At 49.3% G+C, this 17,625-nt stretch overlaps 1 protein-coding gene across 1 annotated transcript; it reads right to left on the minus strand.

The window, feature by feature from the left end:
- Window positions 1–17,370, minus strand: LOC125427983 (cyclin-dependent kinase 16-like). The gene is made up of 7 exons (XM_048487550.1): window positions 17,341–17,370; window positions 16,570–16,678; window positions 11,836–11,941; window positions 10,365–10,407; window positions 7,897–7,987; window positions 5,044–5,121; window positions 1–1,698 (listed from the first exon to the last, which is right to left on the minus strand). The coding sequence occupies exons 1-7, from the start codon at window positions 17,368–17,370 to the stop codon at window positions 1,661–1,663; spliced, it is 495 nt and encodes a 164-aa protein (XP_048343507.1). The 3' UTR covers window positions 1–1,660.
- Between the last annotated feature and the right edge of the window lie 255 nt (window positions 17,371–17,625).

The raw sequence follows: 17,625 nt of genomic DNA on the forward strand, positions 1-17,625 counted from the left end.
GAGAATGAAGTGTCTTTGTGTAATGACCACAGGGGTCAAATAACCTTTCAGTCCATGCGTGTCAAAGCAGCAGAAGTTGAGAGCTTGTCAGTTACACCATAAAATAAAGATTCACCAAGTAGAGGGGGAGGAGTGGCTCTTCTGACAGACCAGAAGTTGACTAACCCCTTACTCAGGATTCTTAGCTTTTTGATATGGTTTAGGGGGCCCTGTGAGAGAACAACATGGAGGCCAGTGACCCTCAGAATAGTGGTGGGGTTACCTTTGACACAAGGCAGAGGTGGGACTCAGTTTACAGGAAGACTGAGGAGTCACTATGTTAAATGTCCAGAATAGTTGCAGACTGCAGAGAGTAAGAGCGAAGTCTGAGGGGGGAAAAAAAGGAGCAAGGACCGGAGTCAGTGTAAGATAAGCATCTGTGCAGAGATTAAGCGAGGACTTTGTAAAGGCTTTAACAGCAGACAAAGATCCCGAGTACTGGAAAAACCATCCCGTGGCTTTAAGAAGTAAGGGGCCAGCAACGAGCAGTGATTGCCAAAGACTTCGGAACTGAAGGAGGGTAGGAATGAGATCCAGCCCAGGGGGAATTTCTTCTGGGCGAGCTGCGTCAACAGCAGCTCCAACAGCTCCACTTCAACAGGCCTTGCCCAGAAAAAGTTCCTGGAGGAGCGGGCCCATGAAGGAGAACAGGCAAACCCTGAGTAAGCAAGCAAGTCATGCGAAAGGCATGACCGACCAACAGGAAACACTCTGCGTGGAGGGGTCAAGCGAGGCACAGGTCTAAGAGAGAGCAAACTAACTAAAAGGCTCTATGACAGCACAAAGAGGAAGCAGGGGGTAGCAGGCTACACTGCTAGGCCCTCGGAAAACGAAGCACAAAAGATGAAAAACCAGGGAGGGAAGGATGGCGGAAAGGAAGAAAAGGATACTGCTCCCCAAAAGACTCCAAGAGGCCTCCAAGGATACCTGTTCACCTGGCACAACAGATAGGCTTTCAACACTCCTGCCTACCAGGGAGACCCCCAGCCAAAGCCAATAGTAGATGATAGGGGAGATTTCAAACCAAGTGAGAATCCACCCGTTGCTCGAACGATCACAGTAGCTCTCTCCCACCTCCGCTTGCAGATATACAAGAGTGCAGAAGACGGCTAGGCAGACAGTGGTCCTTATGCTCCTCCCGCTTTTCCCTCCATGCACCTCTTCTCCCCGCCTCTCTGCCCAATCAGGTTGAGGTGGGGTTTTGTTCCCCTGCAGACAATACTGTACGCTCCCCGCAGCTGGAGAGATAGAGCGAGGAAGGGGAAGGGGGTGTCTCTCTTCATAGATATTTGTAAATATAATATTTATCATATTGCATTGAAAAAATAAAAACTTAAAAAATAAAATGAAACACCGTGCATGTATGTGTGTGAGAGACAGCGAGGGAGGGAGGGTCCATCGCAGCAGCAGAGGGTTGTCAGTTCCCGGCCATCTGACGGCAGGGGTAGGAGGTGCTTATCCTTGGCTCCAGGGCACTGTGACCCCCACCCTCACCCCTGTCAAATTCCCAGCACGAGTCCTTGTTCCACAGTTCGACACAAAAAAAGCCGGCAGTTGGGGTGTGCCCAGGGTGGGAGAGCTGGTTTATTTTCTGCCCCACCAACCCAGATCTGGGAAGGTTTCAAAGCAGCAGGCTCGGTCGTCCATTTTGTCCGTTCACTGAAAGAGAAACGTAAAAAAAGGATTCAGGTCCGTTTTGCCTCTGCCTCCCTCTGTGAAAAGACCACCCCCGGCGCAACAAGTTTGCCTGCACTGCCGGTTATCTCCTTTAAAGTGTCCTTTTCCTCCCACTGATTCTTTTCTCCCTCCCATTCATCGCCATCTTATATAGCAGTGGGGTTTAACAGCACTTAATAGGGTTACCTACACTGCTTCCCTAAAACTAGACCTTAGGTTTAATGCTAATAATCAAGCCCAGCGGCCCAGGCCAGCCTAGATGTGGGGGGGGGGGCGCAACTCTGTTTGCGCGTGCCCACAGAGAGGGCTCTGAGTGCCACCTCTGGCACCCGTGCCATAGGTTCGCCACCACTGTTATATAGCATCTAAGCTGTGTTGGGCTGCAGTAGTACAACTAAATCAGAGTCTGCTGTTGTCTGAGAGAACGACAAGGTTTTTGGGGCATGAGCTTTTGAGAGTCAAAGTTTCTTTTCTCAGATCAGGTAGCTCTGATTCTCAAAAGCTCGAACCTCGAAAATTGTGTTGGCCCCTTAAGGCGTTACTGGACTCCCAATTTAGACCCTATAGCAATTGAAAAGCTCCTCAGCACCCAACAAAAGCAGTCAGTAAATTCTACTGAGGCTAAGAGATCACGGCTTCCCTAAGGTCGCCTAGTGAACTCATGACCTAGGTGACATTTCAAAGGGGACTTCCTAATTCACAAACAAACAGCTTTTCTGTTAGTTCATTTTTGTAATCCTAATCCAGTGATGGCGAACCTTTTTGAGACCGAGTGCCCAAACTGCAACCCAAAACCCACTTATTTATCGCAAAGTGCCAACATGGCAATTTAACCTGAATACTGAGGTTTTAGTTTAGAAAAAATGGTTGACTATGAGGCGTGTGTTACTCGGGAGTAAGCTTGGTGGTAGAAGGTGGCTTTGGTTTGAAGCAACCATGCAACGGGTCTTCGAACTGGTGAATCACGACCCTAGGAGGGTTTACTCAGAAGCAAGCCACATTGCCAGCAACCGAACTTACTCCCTGGTAAAGGATCACGCTTTAGTTCTTCGCATGAAAATCATTGGGGTTTAACAACACTTAACAGGGTTACCTATACTGCTTCCCCAAAACTAGGCCTTAGGTTTAATGCTAAGAATCAAGCCCAGCAGCCCAGGCCAGCCTAGATGTGTGTGTGTGGGGGGGGTGATTTCCCCCCCACATGATGAACTCTGTGAGTGCCCAAAGAGATGGCTCTGAGTGCCACCTCTGGCACCCGGGCCATAGGTTCGCCATCACTGTCCTAATCCCATGGGTACTGTTATTCAGACATCTCTGCTGGCAATTGGTTTATGTTCTGTAATCCACCTTGAGTTTCAGTGAGAAAGATGGGCTATAAATGAAGTCAATAAAATAAATAATTCAGGGAGGCACACCGAGGGGTATTTACAGAAAATGGTGCCCAGGGAAGCACTGAAATTGCACCCCTCCCTCCCAAATCCAACAGATCTTCCCCATCTTGGAAGACCAGCTCTCCGGTAGTCACACAGGCTACCTCACATGCCCTGATTTGCCCCACTCTAAATACACCGGTGAAACATACACAGTCTTCCCTCCTTTGTTTCACCTTCTGAGATGATTTAGGATGAGATGGGAGTGATTGGCCCAAAGCCACCTGTGAGCTTCTGAGGCAAAGTGACAATTCGAATCCGGGTCTCCCTGATCTTAGCCCACCACTTTAACCATTATCCAAAGCTGGCTCTCAGCCACCATAATGTACCAACTACATTTCTGTCGTTGCCCCTCTCCCTCCCTCTCCCTTCCACACCTAACCCCGCCTCCCCGCTTCCCCTGCGTCCAATCCCAAACAATACATCATCCACAAGGGGATGTGTATCAGGGCAAAAGCTAAGAGCTTGAATGGGAGTGAGGACAGGGGATTGGAAAGGGCTACGTGCGTGTGCTGATGGGGGGGGGGAGATGCCACTTGTCATGCCGAGAACAGGAAGGGTGCTGATGGAAAGGGGAGGGGCTCAGATACCTGACTCGGTGGCTAAAATTCAGTGTCCACTACCTGGAACGCGGCGCTGCCTGTAGGAGAGGAGAGACTGTTCACCGCTCAGCCGCAGAGTATTACTACAAGGACTGGACACTGCACAGTTAATGGGGGGCAGGGTTTGAGACAAAGTGTGTATCTTCTCAAAGGAGTTTTTACGAGGAGACTGAACAATAGGTAGACATTGCTCCTGAGATATCTTCTGTGCAGTAGGTGGAGTATGCAACTTGTGAAGGTGAGAGAGCTTTGGCCAGGGCAAGCCTAAGACATTTCAGTGCCCATATTAGAAGGTGTGATCGGTGTTTGGAATATGCTGCCACAGGAGGTGGTGATGGCCACTAACCTGGATAGCTTTAAAAGGGTCTTGGACAGATTTATGGAGAAGTCGATCTATGGCAGTGGTGGCAAACCTTTGGCACTCCAGATGTTATGGACTACAACTCCCATCAGCCCCTGCCAGCATGGCCAATTGGTTTGAAGCAAAGGTTTGCCACCACGGATCTATGGCTACCAATCTTGATCTTCCTTGATCTGAGATTGCAAATGCCTTAGCAGACCAGGTGCTCAGGAGCAGGAGCAGGAGCAGGAGCAGAAGGCCATTGCTTTCACATCCTGCATGTGAGCTCCCAAAAGCACCTGGTAGGTCACTGCGAATAGCAGAGTGCTGGACTAGATGGACTCTGGACTCTGGTCTGATCCAGCAGGCTTGTTCTTATGTTCTTATGTCCAAATGCCATCTTCTTCCCATTAATTAATGTGAGCGTGTAAAGTTATGTCAAGTTGATGTTGCAAGCCACTTTATGGTGAGCCTATTGGGTTTCTAAGACAAGAGATGTTCCGAGGTGGTCTGCTGTTGCCTGCCTCCACCCTGGTATTCCTTGGCCGTCTCCCATCCGAATACTTGCAAAGGCAAATGCTGAGAGTGTCTGATGGGTCCAAAGTTACCCAGCAAGTTTCTACGGCAGAGTGGGGATTCGAACCTGGGCTTCCAAGATCCAAGTCCGACACCTTAACCACTACACCACGCTGGTTTTCTGCGTATTCATATGAGGATACAGTCCCCTCAGATGACCTCCTGTGCCTCACTTGTGATAAATGGGGAATTGCGCCCCATCAGACAGATCTCTTCTTTAGGGACTTCTGGGACCTATGAGTAGGAAAAGTGAAAGACGGCGGGCGAAAGCTGGGAGAAAGAGCTGGAGCAGAAGTGGGCAGGACTTGATTCCCAGTGGGCGGGGCAGATGGAAAGGTGGGCGGGACACTGGATGAGGGACACTTGATGAGCCGCTCACCTGATTCAGGCAGGGAAGCCGATCTCAGCCCCGTCTCTTTCTGTAACTGAATCTCCTTTAGTGCAAATATTGATGTGGCTGCAAGAGGAGATGGAAAACGAGAAACGCTGAGAAAAGGGGAGAAATAGCTTTTACTGGATCCACTAGTCTACAACAAGTTTTCCATGATTGAAGAAAAAATTGCCTCTATTGGACTGTCAGTGGATTCACTTTGCCCTTTGTCCTATTCAGAAGCTTATAGGAAATTAAAAGGTCAACTATTGGATAGAGAGTTCTCTACCCTAATCACCGCAGCCAAGAAAACATGCTCCCCCCTGTATTTTTCTCTCCCATTTGAACGGGGCCACTTGGCACACTACCTGTATTGCTTAATAAACCCTGCTCAAAGGAGAGCCATAATGCTCGCCAGGTTTAATGTTATGCCTTCTGCCTTGTTACATGGCAGATTTAATAAGCAAGAAAAGGCTAAAAGATTGTGCCCATGTAACGATGGCTCAGTTGAATCTCTGGCCCACCAATTATTTCACTGTCTCAGATTCAAGGAAATCAGATCCAAGTATGTGAATCTTACTCCTTTACATTTACCCGATCTCCCCGATTTAATTAGATTACACTACTTGTTGGACAACCCTGATCCTTCTCTCTGTATGATAGTGGCAGACTTTCTCCTGGAAATTACTAAACGCCAGTAGATTTCCTTCGACCTAACATGTATTTTGTATTGTATATGCTTTTTAATCCATTTTTTATTATTCTTGTACTGCTGTCTATGCCAATAAAGGCTTGCTTCTAGTCTACAACAATTCTTGAGTGAATATTTGAATAGCAGCAAACCACCTCTGCATCTATTCGGCAGATGGCCATCGCATTCTTGAATCAACGACATAAAGTTGTAACCGGGGTACCTTTTTGAGCTTGCAGGCACCTTTGGGATTATGGCATAGGGTGGTGGGAACAGCCACAAAATGCCTGTCATGCAACGGCTGCTATAGGGGGTGCAGCCAGACACAAAATGCATGCTGCAGCTTACCTTCAGTCATGCAATAAAAATCCTTGTGCTGAAGAGGTCGCTACTGCCAAATAACTGTTTTTAAAAATCTCTACAGCTAATCAAATCTCCAATGGCCAATCAGATGCCTGACTGGGCAAAAGCCCCACATGGCTCCTCCCACTTTTAAAAAACATTTCATCACCATGAAAAGTTTCAACAGGTGCCTTGGTGCCTCCTGGCACCATGTTGGGGACTCCCGGTCTCAATCCACATTTTTAAAGCCAAATTCCCAACGACGGATTGTGTGGGATTTTAAGCTTTTTTAAAAGTGCCCTTTGGAATTGAAGTTTGAAAATCCTCCCTCTAAGCAGTGGTTCTCAACCTTCCCACATGTTCCTCCCTTTAATACATGTTGTGGTGACCCCCAACCCTAACAATTATCCATTTTACAGACGGAGAACCCTGATGCAGAGAGTCTTAGACGACCCCTGTGAAAGGGTAGTTCGACCCCCAAAGGGGTCCCGACCCCCAGATTGAGAACCACTACGTCTAGCCAAGTTCAGGCCAATTATGAATGTGTAACAATGTATTCCGACTCGAGCCTGTTGTGTACACTTCTCATCAAGTTCTAATTCTCACAATTTGACAAATTATATAATATTCATAATACTAGGATGGCCAACTGTTCAAAGAATTTTTGACTGCACAAATTTAAACTGTGAAAAATGTATAAGGACATCAGCATATTACTAGCATCTTGACATATGGCCCACTTTGAGAGCAAGAGAGGAGAGAGAGAGCTCTTTCATGCGCATTACTTTGTAAGTTATCCCTGATTAGGAGAAAAAAGTGTCATCTATATTGTGCATTACTTGCGATGATGAAGCCTCAGACAATGGTTGAATCAGTTAGTGTGATGCTACGGAACACTGACGAACATTCCAATAGCTTGGGGAACAACTCCCAGCAACAAAAACAATCCAACCTCTACAGGAGGGTATACATGTCAGTTCGGCTGAGAATGAACATTGACACAGGCCTGATGAAAGGAAAAGCTGTGTCTGGAAGGCTATAGACTGAAAGAATAGTGGGAATGTAAAAAGCAACAATCCAAGAGACAGTGACTGGAAGAAATAATAAAAAAGTGGACATGAACCACAGCATATGTGTCAGCAGGATGTACTAGAGAGGAGGAGGATGTACTAGAGCACAGGTGTCAAACTTGCGGCCCTCCAGATGTTATAGACTACAGCTCCCATCATCCCTTGCCAGAATGATGCTGGCAGGCGATGCTGGGAAGTGTAGTCCATGACATCTGGAGGGCCGCGAGTTTGACACCTATGTACTAGAGAGAGAGGTCCAAGGAAATGGCTGCAGAATGTGGGCTAGAGAGCCAGAAGCATACAAGGTTGGCTCTGAAGGGGGAGGGGGGGTTCTAAGAGCTGCAGGAAGAAGAGGAGCTGCGGTTGATTCCAATGTCTCTGCAGTCTTGTGAGCCCCCATACATACAGGAGCATCAAGAGTGAGCAAATCAGCGGAGCAACGTTTGATTTCACACAGTGAACCAATTATCTAACAGCAGGCTTCCACGGTTTAATCTCTTCGCTTTCCGTATTACTTCAATGCACAAAAGCAAAAAACAGACTGAAATCAGCCCATGCCGATTCATCAACTGATGACGGGAGTGACAGATTACGCCTCGCCCGCAACAGTGTGGCCCCTGGTCAAGTTCATGTAACATGTCCACGTGTACAGCCAACACCGTATTAGCTTCTGTAAATGCTGCCCGCCCCCATCCGGCTTTTTTTTTTCATCCAAATATTATTTTGACTGGCCTCCCTCCTGCCCTCGCCTGCACTTACTGTCTGGGAGTTTGAGGACTCGGTCTCCCAGACTGTGGAAGAGTAGGTGCCGCATGGCCTCGTCCGCAGAGATCCGCTTCCTGCCCTCAAACTGCATTGGAAGATGGGGGAGAAGAAAGGGACAGAGAGAAAAAGAACACATCAATCCCTAGATCAAACCTGGAAGAATATATGACTACCTGGAGGAATATATGAGGAGCAGCAGCGGCGTAGTGGCTAAGAGCAGGTGCACTGTGATCTGGAGGAACCGGGTTTGATTCCCAGCTCTGCTGCTTGAGCTGTGGAGGCTAATCTGGGGAATTCAGATTAGTCTGTGCACTCCCACACATGCCAGCTGGGTGACCTTGGACTAGTCACAGCTCTTCTGAGCTCTCTCAGCCCCACCCACCTCACAGGGTGTTTGTTGTGAGGGGGAAGGGCAAGGAGATTGTCAGCCCCTTTGAGTCTCCTACAGGAGAGAAAGGGGGAATATAAATCCAATCTCTTCTTCTTCTACCTCTCCCAACCGGCACCACAAAGGCCACCTCCACCAAAAGAGACCGAGCATCATGTGACTTCCGCTCTAAAAGAGTCCTGTCAGAGCCCTCAAACAAGCAAGTTTGTGTTGAGCTACATACCAGTCTCCAAAAATGAGAATACCCCAGCTACAAATTACCATCTCCTATGGGGGAAGTAGCATAAATTTCACTCGGACGCAGTGAAAAACGTTAGTCTACTGAACCATCCATGCGTATAAGGCGGTCATTTGGGTGGATACAGGGGCTACATCACTATCCATTCTAACACACACAGCTGACTCCATATAGCTGTACCCGATCAAGGGCAAAACCTCCGTTTGACACTTGGTAGGATGATACAAATGAACAAGTTACTCCTGGAGTGAGACAGCTCAAGCAAATCTGGTCACCTGCATGGGCTTATTTGAGGAGTTTTATCACGCACCTTCATCTGATCTAATGTCAGAAGAAGCAGGAGAGCAGTAAAACTTCCCTCATCGTTTGTTAAGGCTTGACAGACAATCCTCTCATCAAGCAGATGCATGCCAAAGGATGCCGACACAAGGTAAATGGTCACCTGTATTCACCTAACGGGGAAGGAGCAGTCTGTGGTGGTTGCTCTAGGTCTGAAGAAGAAGAAGAAGAAGAAGAAGAAGAAGAAGAAGAAGAAGAAGAAGAAGAAGAAGAAGAAGAAGAAGAAGAAGAAGAAGAAGAAGAAGAAGAAGAAGAAGAAGAGGAGGAGGAGGAGGAGGAGGAGGAGGAGGAGTTTGGATTTACATCCCCCCTTTCTCTCCTGTAGGAGACTCAAAGGGGCTGACAATCTCCTTGCCCTTCCCCCCCCCACAACAAACACCCTGTGAGGTAGGTGGGGCTGAGAGAGCTCCAGAAGCTGTGACTAGCCCAAGGGCACCCAGCTGGCGTGCGTGGGAGTGCACAGGCTAATCTGAATTCCCCAGATAAACCTCCACAGCTCAGGCGGCAGAGCTGGGAATCAAACCCGGTTCCTCCAGATTAGATACATGAGCTCTTCACCTCCTACGCCACTGCTGCTCCCTTAGTAGAGCTTTAAATTCCTTTCAGTGGGTGGGAGTACAAGTCAAGTATATCAGTGGAAGTCAGGACTGGCAGACTAGCTCAGGGGTCCACAACTATTTTCAGCCTGTGGGTATCTTTGGAATTCTGTCAATGGATACAACCACACTGAAGACTCTTCTTTCTGTATGACTGAAGGTAAACTGTGGCAGCCATTTTGTGATTGTATCCATTGACAGAGCGACCCAACAGTCTGGCCCCTTCTACTTTTAAAAAAACATTTGCTTGAGCACCGGGGAAAGGCCCGTGGATTACTGAACCACGGGGAAGGTTTCCAACTGTTCAGACTGAGGAGAAAACCTAGGGCAGTGATGGCGAACCTTTTAGGAGACTGAATGCCAGGGACGCCAGACAGGAGAAACTCTGTCTAGGGGCAGGGGTCTCAGAGCATATCACTATGGGGCAGGGGTCTGCAACCTGCGTCTCTCCAGATGTTCATGGACTACAATTCCCATCAGCCCCTGCCAGCATGGCCAGACAATTGGCCATGGTGGCAGGGGCTGATGGGAATTGTAGTCCATGAACATATGGAGAGCCGCAAGTTGCAGATCCCTGGTCTAGGACATGCGTACACCCTGCGCCCCTGCCATACCCCCGTCTGCCCCTGCCCTGGAACGTCCCCGGAATGCTTCAAAACACTCCGCCACACCCCTGGAATTCCGTTACCACTCCCCCGCAAGGGCACGTGCCCAGTGATTCCATGCACCCCTCGCCCCCCTTGGCACTATGCCACTGCCAAGTGGCCAAACTGGGGCAACAGCACGCATGCCCACAAAGAGGGCTCTGAGTGCCACCTCTGGTACACGTGCCATAGGTTTGCCACCACTGACCTAGGGAATGGGTCCCAGAGAAGAGAAGCCCCCAAAAGCCAGCGCTCACCTGCAGCAGCTTCCCTAGGAGGTCAGCCCCATCACTGTCCAGCCTGTAAAATTCCAGGGGGGGGGGGGGATGGAAAATATTCAATCACAGAAACTGAGTTCCCAGGGCTTTGAGGGGTGGCTGACCATGTTTCCAACATGTTTCCAACATGTACAACATGTATAATGGGGAAAAGGGAACTTGACCAGCAGGCTGCCAGACATTTTCTTCATATGTATTGTCAAAGAAACCATGAAAATGAACAAAACTTGGCTACCAGTGTTGAAAAACACTAGAGTCAAGACAGTGACTAATCAGCTCCACACAAACACAGGATGACTACAGGCACTAAACAATCAAAGGGAACAAAGGCCAGGCTACTTCTATTCAGATGCCCTCACCTATTTACCTTGCTATCTTCATTGTTACTCACAGGCTAATGGGTGGATCCCATTCAACACAAGTAAATCTAGCTTGCTAATTGCACCCTTTACTTGTTAACAGACAATGGTTCTTTTCCCCCACCCTGGATACTCCAACAGGTATATATACTCCACTTGCTTTCCTACTATCAGATCCTCTGAGGATGCCAGCCACAGATGCAGGCGAAACATCAGGAGAGAATGCTGCTAGAACACGGCCATACATCCCAGAAACCACACAGCACCCCAATTTTCTTCATAGCTTGTTGTGATGACAAAATGCATCGGGGACGGGGCGGTATAAAAGTTGAAAGTATAAATAAATAAATAAATAAAAAACCAACAAGGACATCCCAAACTCCACACTAGCGGAAAAGATTTGGATCTGCCACTTTTAGCTCAGTTCATAAGGGTGTGTGAAGGCTGTGATTCTACAAGGATGAAGAAAAAGTGCAGAACTTTATACTGAATGGAGACTGCAGATTTCCTTTATTCTTTTAAAAAGAAAAAAAAGCACGTTCCCAGTTGTGTGTTAATAGCTCAACTCAGGAAGTGACTAATTAGGAATAAAGTCTTTCTTACAGGGATGGTCTCACTGCCTTTAACAGGTTTGCATGCGTAATTCTGGTCCTGCCCCCAAAACCCTACCCAATTGAATTATTTGTGTGATAGTAGGAATCTTCACTGGGTCACAATTTGAGTAGATTAATAATGATGACATTATTATTTGGGTGCTGTGTGGTTTCCGGGCTGTATGGCCGTGTTCTAGCAGCATTCTCTCCTGACGTTTCGCCTGCATCTGTGGCTGGCATCTTCAGAGCCCGGAAACTACACAGCACCCAAGTGATTCCGGCCGTGAAAGCCTTCGACAAGACATTATTATTGTTAACAATAATGACAACCACCCCCCTCATCTGTAACAATATGCTTATTATTATGCTTGCAATACCAGGCACAATGTTGGAAGTTGCTAGAGTCTATACCTCTATTGTGTATAACATGTTTGCTTCTTAGTAACTATGCCAGATTCAGAGATTCTCCTCTCCCTTGATTCATAAGCTGATACTCACCTAGGAGCATGGTTGATCAGGGCCTCAGCACGATATTTGGGGTAATTATAGGCTCGAAATTCCTCATTGGACAGGATTCCAGGCCAAGTCTCTTCATTGGGCGTCCCTGACAGTGAAGAGGAGGAGGGGGAACAGAGATGAGCAAATCAGCAATTAGCACAGACACCCTGAACCGCAGAACAACGTCTTAGCATTGTATCAAGCCCTCAGAGTCAGCTTTCAAGGGACAGTCACACCAGTATTCCTGTTTCACTTTCTTTCCTTCTAATGCTTGCTGAAGTAGGACAGAACTGCGTGTGTTTCCTGTACTGGCTTGCTTTCTCCTTTGGGAAATAGAGGCTTCTCCCCAACCCATTCAACTGCTGAATTTTACTTGGCTGACACAGTTGAGAATCTGGCCTCCTATTTTCCACCTATGAGAAAAGATATAAGACCTATCCATTGTATGCAGCGTTTCAGCCACCATCAAGGTTTTTAGGGTAGTTGCAGATTGAAGTTTAAGCACTGTTTAAGCACATTATTCTTGACTGTCCGAGATATGTGAAGAAGAAGAAGAAGAAGAAGAAGAAGAAGAAGAAGAAGAAGAAGAGGAGGAGGAGGAGGAGGAGGAGGAGGAGGAGTTTGGATTTACATCCCCCCTTTCTCTCCTGTAGGAGACTCAAAGGGGCTGACAATCTCCTTGCCCTTCCCCCCCCCACAACAAACACCCTGTGAGGTAGGTGGGGCTGAGAGAGCTCCAGAAGCTGTGACTAGCCCAAGGGCACCCAGCTGGCGTGCGTGGGAGTGCACAGGCTAATCTGAATTCCCCAGATAAACCTCCACAGCTCAGGCGGCAGAGCTGGGAATCAAACCCGGTTCCTCCAGATTAGATACATGAGCTCTTCACCTCCTACGCCACTGCTGCTCCCTTAGTAGAGCTTTAAATTCCTTTCAGTGGGTGGGAGTACAAGTCAAGTATATCAGTGGAAGTCAGGACTGGCAGACTAGCTCAGGGGTCCACAACTATTTTCAGCCTGTGGGTATCTTTGGAATTCTGTCAATGGATACAACCACACTGAAGACTCTTCACTGTATGACTGAAGGTAAACTGTGGCAGCCATTTTGTGATTGTATCCATTGACAGAACGGCCAACAGTCTGGCCCCTTCTACTTTTAAAAAACATTTGGCAGGCACCGGGAAAGGCCCGTGGATTACTGAACCACGGGGAAGGTTTTCCAACTGTTCAGACTGAGGAGAAAACCTAGGGCAGTGATGGCGAACCTTTTAGAGACTGAATGCCAGGGACGGAGCAAGGAGAAACTCTGTCTAGGGGCAGGGGTCTCAGAGCATATCACTATGGGGCAGGGGTCTGCAACCTGCGTCTCTCCAGATGTTCATGGACTACAATTCCCATCAGCCCCTGCCAGCATGGCCAGACAATTGGCCATGGTGGCAGGGGCTGATGGGAATTGTAGTCCATGAACATCTGGAGAGACGCAGGTTGCAGACCCCTGCCCCATAGTGATATGCTCCGAGATCTGGTGCGGCCTGCATTTCATCATTACATGGATATCAAATTGAAACACATACACCCAGTGGTGGGATTCAAATAACTTAAGAAGAAGAAGAAGAGTTTGGATTTATATCCCCCCTTTCTCTCCTGCAGGAGACTCAAAGGGGCTGACAATCTCCTTGCCCTTCCCCCCTCACAACAAACACCCTGTGAGGTAGGTGGGGCTGAGAGAGCTCTGAGAAGCTGTAACTAGCCCAAGGTCACCCAGCTGGCGTGTGTGGGAGTGTACAGGTTAATCTGAATTCCCCAGATAAGCCTCCACAGCTCAGGCGGCAGAGCTGGGAATCAAACCCGGTTCCTCCAGATTAGATACGCGAGCTCTTAACCTCCTGCGCCACTGCTGTTAACAACCGGTTCCGGTGGTGGGATTCAAATAATTTAACAAGTGGTTGTTTACAAGCACCATTTTTAACAACCAGTTCTGCCAAAGTAGTGCGAACCGGCTGAATCCCACCACTGCATATACCCCTCCCCACCATAGTTCTCCAAGCCTTCCTGAGTAATGGCAGCCATGTTCAGAGAAAGAGGACCGTCAGCTCAATAGGGTCTTCACATACACTAACTACCTACACACTAAAGCCAACTATACTGGTTCCCATCAAAAGGTCTTGACCTTCAAAGCCCTATGCGGTTGGAGACTAACATACCTGAAAGACTGCCGACTCCCTTATGAACCTCCCCAACTACTACGATCGTCTTCAGAGGCCCTGCTTCAGGTGCCCCCGCCTTCTGAGATCTGGCAGGTAGCAATCCAGGAGAGGGGTCTACTAGTCATGGCACCAAGCTCTGGAATTCTCTCCCCAGGGACAGGTTCGTACTGACCCACAGCTCCTCGGCTTTCAGGTATTTATGGCACCATTTACACAGACTGAAATAAAGTCTGCTGATCTCTTTTCTACTAGCGCCATCGTTCTTCCTTTTTTTCCCCCCTCTTGGAATCCTGACTTGAGCTTCGACATGCTGGCTGCCATTTGTTCTTTTAAAAAATTTATAAATAATCACTGTTTTGGCTGGCCTCAGTGGCTCGTGGGAACATTCGAGCCAATGCAATCAAGGTCACGACCAGACTGTACTGTTCACTGAGGTGTAATAAGGGAGGAGGCGGCATGACGTCATAACCCTGAAGCTAGCGTGCTATTGGCTCGCTATTGTTCTAATGTATTGCTACGGCGCAGAGTGCAAAGTGCCTTTAACCATTGGAGTCCTAGGGAGTTGTGCCTCAAAAATATATATATTGATGGTCTCTAGTCCCTGCAGAGCCCCTGGGTTTCAGCCTAGTCAGCCTTATGCCCTGACCAGGAAGATTTATTTTTTCGCTTCCATTGCCATCTGCCACCTGAGGGGCCAACTCGTTTGCGTTTTGGATTCTCCTCAATGATTTCTCTTTCTCAACCAATGTTTCAATTGCTGTTTTTACACCTTATGTTACCCTACATCCACTGATGGGAATTGTAGTCCATAACATCTGGAGTGCCAAAGGTTCGCCACCACTGCGGCCTATATCATACCCTAACATGCAAACGGGCCTGACAATGAACCCTCAATTAATGAGTGCACTGGGTTACAGCTTATCCTCACGCTCAGAAGAGAGTGCTACTAGGCCTGCCGACGGCCTCTCCCACCCCCAGACCAAGATTCCACCACACAAAAGCTCTCCCACTTCCCCCACCCAGGAGGAAGCCACCCATGGTGGGGCAAAGATGGCAGACTGCCCTCCCTGCCACCACAGCAAAAGCCCTTCCGCTTCCCACACACGCTCTCCCCAGCTGCCAAACGCCCTCCCGTGTCCAAAATGCTCTCTTCTCACCCCCGGACTAAACCTTGCCCAGCAGTGCAAAGGCACAACTCAGGGGCGTAATGCCCATTGGGCAAGGTGGGCAGCTGCCCAGGGCACCACCTTGCGGGGGGCATCAAAATGCAGGGTTCGTTTTTGGGTATTTTCAGTGGTTTTCCATTTCTGGACTGCAGGGGGTGCTGTTTTTAGGCTAGCAGCACCAAATTTCCAGCGTATCATCAGGAGACTGTCCTTATGCTACCCCCCAGGTTTGGTGATGTTTGGTCCAGGGAGTCCAAAGTTATGGACTCCCAAAGGGGGTGCCCCATCCCCCATTGTTTCCAATGGGAGCTAATAGGAGATGGGGGCTACAGTTTTGAGGGTCCATAACTTTGGCCCTCCTGAACCAAACTGCACCAAACCTGGGGGGTAGCATAAGGACAGTCTCCTGATGATGCGCTGAAATTTTGGTGCTGATATGTCTAAAAATGCACCCCCTGCACGCACCAATGTCCTGGTGCAAAAAAAATGGGTCGTGGTGGAGTGGGGGGGCATCCAACTCAGGTTTTGCCCAGGGCTACAGTTTGCCTCGTTACGCCCCTGGCACAACCCTTCTGCCCCCTGCCCGCACAAAAGCCCTCCCACTCCCAACGCCAACCCAGAAGCAGGCCCGTGCAGTGGGGCAAAGGCGGCAGGTCGCTGTAAAGATCCCAGTGGTGCTGAATCTCTTCACAGCCGTTTGGCCTTGACTGAGTTTCCTGGCACGGGCGACGGGCCAGAATCCACAGCAACCACACTGTTGGAGGGCTTATCTCTTAGAGCGAGATGAGAATTCCGTTCCCATGAGAATGGGACTGGAGACTCCGGGAGGGGGATGGAACGAGGGGGTTATAACCTGTGGTCTGGGCGGGAAGGCCCATTCCTGTCATGTCGTGTGTGTGAGCTTTCTAAGATGTCTGAATAAATGGTCTTTCAACCAAAAGCCTTTTATTTCTGCCTCGTTGGAATTCCTTACATTATGACAGGAATCAACCGTTATTTTTCTTTTTAAAACTCAGTGGATCTCTGGTGTTGTAACATGCAGAGATTGAATATTCCTGAAACTGTGGAAGGCGCGGTAGCCCCCATAGAGGGTTCCGAGCCTTCTCTTCCTGATTCTGAGGAACCAGCAGGGGAACGGGTCTCGCTGGTGACTCTCTCCCGTCCTCGTTCCAGCATGGGTCTTCCCCTACTTCGTTGGGATGGGGAATGCGGCTGCGACCATGTGGATTTGCACGAGCCGTTTGGGGCGCTGTCTATGGATCGAGCGCCTGTGGATCGGATCTCTACCCGTGTCCGTGTGGATTACAAACCCCAGATGCAACCTGTCTCAGAAGAGATGGGTCTGACTACACTTCATGCAGTCACCCAGGAGTCGATTGAGCGGTTCCTTGACTCGTACTTCGAGAATGCTCCCAAGGACCCGCCGTGGCACAGCACCGGAGCCCGTCCCAAATCCACAGTCGAAACCGGGACGCTGTCGAGATCAGGATCGATTATTGGGAGGGGTTTCCGTGCCGGTTCCCAATCCGGATTTCCAGCCCCCGGGCCGGCGGCTACCGATGTGCAAGAGGCGCCCCGTGGAGCCGTCGGAGGAGTGGAGGAGTTACCATCCGGAGAGGGGGAATCCGAAGAAGATGCCCATCCAGATCTATTTCCCCTCCCGTCCAAAGAAAGCTGGGACGATGAAGTGGCCAGACTGCGCGATGCCAAGGAAGCATGGGACCGAGAACGCAGGCTCTGGGAGGAGGAACGCGAACAGCTGCAAAAAGATCGTGAATGCCTGCAAAGGGACCGAGAACAACAACGTCAGGACGTCCAACTCGAGTTAAACCGGGCCAAGGAGGCGTTGCAACGGCAGTACCAGCAGAACTTATCGATTCATGACAAAGTCCTGGATCACTCCAAGATGGATCTGGAGCGCCAGCGCGAAAGCATTAGGGCCATCCAAACGCAGAGCGAGCTGACTGCGGCCATTCAGCGGGATGAACAAGCAAAACTGGATCGTGAAAAAACGGCCCTACATGCGCACCAAGATGCCTTAACTCGCAAAGAGAGAGAATTGGCTGCCTTGGAACAGGAGCTGAAGAGGCAGCGAGATACGATGACACGAACCCGAGTCGGTGCTTACAACTTTACCAGAGCGCCCACCACAGCGCCCCCTGCCATGGGATCGACGCTGCACGGCCCTACTTCGATCCCTCCCCGCGCTCCTGCTGCCTCCTTTCTCGCCGGAGGGACGACGCTGCTGGGCCCCGCTCTGCCTCCTCAACCAGCGGTACTTCAACCCGCTCCTGCTCTCCCAGCTCCACCGCCCCAGCCATTGCAACCACAACCCCAGTGAGCTCCAAGAGCTGTTGAAAGAGGATATTATAGGCCTCCCATCCCTGCCCACTTTGACGGTACCGCCTCTAAACTCCCTTA

The sequence above is a fragment of the Sphaerodactylus townsendi genome, linkage group LG03, assembly GCF_021028975.2.
Source record: "Sphaerodactylus townsendi isolate TG3544 linkage group LG03, MPM_Stown_v2.3, whole genome shotgun sequence".
In the NCBI taxonomy this organism is placed as follows: domain Eukaryota; kingdom Metazoa; phylum Chordata; class Lepidosauria; order Squamata; family Sphaerodactylidae; genus Sphaerodactylus; species Sphaerodactylus townsendi.